A 2,751-nucleotide genomic window follows, 5' to 3' on the forward strand; every position below is an offset into this window, starting at 1 on the left:
GCAAAGAATTTAAGGGGACAGATTTTAAATGGTTGGTTGGATTGACATTGCCTTAATGAGAACATCTATCCATTTTCACAGTTGTAAAGTTTCTCCTCTCCATTTTGGTGACCAACAATACTAGTGTAAATGTATTTTTTTTTTTTTTTGAAATTTACAAGGTATTGATATGTTACACTACTATGTAAATTTGCAGAAGTCATAAACCGCATTTATTACCTTGGTATATCATACTGGTCTTGTCAATGTTCCTTCATATCTATGTGGTTTTTCTGGCTGCCATTCCTCCTCCCAGTCTGGCTACACAGCAGCGCATCCCTTAACTGTTAGCCCACGGCGGCAACATGCTTATTCCATTCCCTAACAACATTCATCCACAGGGTCAAGGTTCTGGTCCACAAACCTTACCCTGTAGCAATTTCAATGCTTGCGAAAGAATTTGTAATAAACCAGGCCTCCCAGGATAGTTAGCTCCAATAAGATGATGACAGAAAGCAGCAGCTTGTTGGTTGTCACTTTTCTGGACATTGAACGGAGAATCTTTCGACTTTTGCTCAAGTTTTCAGTTGTGTTTACCAGTCTGTTCTTGGTACATTCCAGCTGGTCTCTTTGTTCCCCCAGCTCTTCTATGATTTCTGAGCCAATCTGGTTAGTCTCTGTAGCAATCCGATGAGAACGTTCAATACTTTGAGTGGCCCTGTTTAGGCTTTCAGTGCCTTGCAGAAGCAATGCCCTTTGTGACTGTAGCCGATTCATATGCTCATTCTCTAAGGTATATGTGCCAAACTTTATGTCTCCTCGGCCCCCAGGTGTGGCTGTCAAAGGAGTGCTTCTCACCTCCCGATGGAGTTTGCCAAGGTCCTTCCTGTAGTTTCGCAGCTTAGACATCATGGGGTTACGGAAAGAAAGGGGTGCATACCGTAGCTCTTCCTCCATCTCGGCCAGCGTTTCATTTGCTTCCTGGTGCTTTTCATCAAAATCTCTGATCAACTTCTTCTTCTCTTCCGTCCCGGCCGTCCCCAGTAGCCGCTCGGACGCCCCTCGTAGGTCTTCATGGAGGCCGCGGAAGATTTCGTGTAGCTTCTCGAAATGCTCTGAGGAAGCGGCCGAGGTGGCCATGGTGAGGCCGAGCTCAAGCAGCAGCCGCCGAGATTCTGGGCACTGGGCCCACCCCGAGCCCAGTGGTCAGCCGCCCAGTCCCGAAGCCATCACGGAGACTGCGGCGCCACCACCGCCCGGAACGAGGCCCCTAAGTTATCTTAAGCCAGGAAATGCTCTGTAAAAAAGCATCTTGAAGTTTTGTAACTTTTCTTAATAGCCATTAAGAAATATAGAAATATTGTTGATTGAAGCTAAAAGAGATGGGTCCTACAAATGTATATTTGGCAAAAGATTCCAAATGTGTCCCATAACAATCTCAGCATTTTCATCGTTGTACTGTATTGCATTTTCTAATGGGATTGACTTAGGATATGTGCTCAAATTCATTTGCAAGATCCTTTGTTGGAGACTTGAACATGTGGGTTAACTCAAAGGAGTGTTGAGCAGAATGACACTTAGTGAAATTCAAAATGTAGAACAGGGGCACATTGCTTATTTAGTGAAAGTCTGCAAGAAAAGTAAGTTTATCACTAGGTATACCGAAATCTACCAATGATCCAATAGTATATTTGGATTCAAAGTTTAAGATCCTAAGAAGATGATTAATTAAATTAAGAAAAAAGAGAGCAGCAGCAATAGAAAAATAATTTTAAATGATCTCAAAATAATTTTACTAAAATGTATTAGCAAATAACAAGGGAGTATTATCCATATGTATCCATAAATATTGCATTTTTCCATAACTATACTAAAAGGTAAATTCTGCCTTTAGAAGACAGATCTTTTAGGAGAGATTCTCTCTAACCAAGAGTATAAATTTTTGCAAATCTTTCTATGACTTTTCTTTTTGGATTTCTACAAATTCATGCAGTGAATTTGGCAACAATGTATTATTGAATGAGAAAAGCATTTTTTTCTTTTCCCTTGTTGGTTTAAAAGACATTTCCAAGTTCTCTTTTTTCTCTCATCACACAACAGTTAAGAAGACATAATTTATAATTTTCTGTCCAGCTAGTCTTCCTGCTTTTATCTATGGCTCTTTCAAACATCCCTTTGAGGCAGTAAATCCATTTAATACCTTTGCTATGAATGCACCTTAACACCTTGTTAAATAAGACCATCAGGCTTTTACCATTTGCCAATTTTTCATGCCTGCTAGTGTGTATGGGCTAAATTTCACAAACTGATTTAAAAGTAATCCTTAGTAACACGATTTTAATGGTAACAAATTATATCCGTGACACTCCTGAATGATAATAAAAATCATCAACACTTAGGCTTGGGGTCCAGGACGTGTAATATATTCAAGAAGAAATTAAAAACAAGTATTCAATGTAAAGTTCATTGGTGATGAATGAAATACATAATGTGCATGAAAATCATTGATTAAATTAGTGCTTAGAGGAGAGATGGAGATAGAGTTAAATTTGAGTTACTTAGGAGAAAATCCTTTTATTTAAAGGTCTTAAGACTATCAAATAAATTGCACCATTAATAATTTGAAATATCATCAACAACAAAAGTACTGAGTGAAAGAGAAATGACCAGGTCCATTCATGAGATTTTTCCACGTACAGTTTAAGTGCAGGAAAAAGAAACAGGTGGATGTTGCTCATGGTTTTGAATGGAATGTCACAAAATATGTTCTGT

At 38.9% G+C, this 2,751-nt stretch overlaps 1 protein-coding gene across 1 annotated transcript; it reads right to left on the reverse strand.

The window, feature by feature from the left end:
* Nucleotides 1-373: 373 nt before the first annotated feature.
* Nucleotides 374-1,241, reverse strand: LOC124987334 (vesicle transport through interaction with t-SNAREs homolog 1B-like). Its single transcript, XM_047556522.1, has one exon. It carries the CDS (start codon nucleotides 1,117-1,119, stop codon nucleotides 421-423), a length of 699 nt encoding a protein of 232 aa, XP_047412478.1. The 5' UTR covers nucleotides 1,120-1,241; the 3' UTR covers nucleotides 374-420.
* Between the last annotated feature and the right edge of the window lie 1,510 nt (nucleotides 1,242-2,751).

Source organism: Sciurus carolinensis, chromosome 6, assembly GCF_902686445.1.
Source record: "Sciurus carolinensis chromosome 6, mSciCar1.2, whole genome shotgun sequence".
NCBI lineage: Eukaryota > Metazoa > Chordata > Mammalia > Rodentia > Sciuridae > Sciurus > Sciurus carolinensis.

Excerpts from the sequence above, each read along its gene's own strand:
- LOC124987334 (XM_047556522.1), bottom strand. The coding sequence starts at position 1,119 with ATGGCCACCTCGGCCGCTTCCTCAGAGCATTTCGAGAAGCTACACGAA.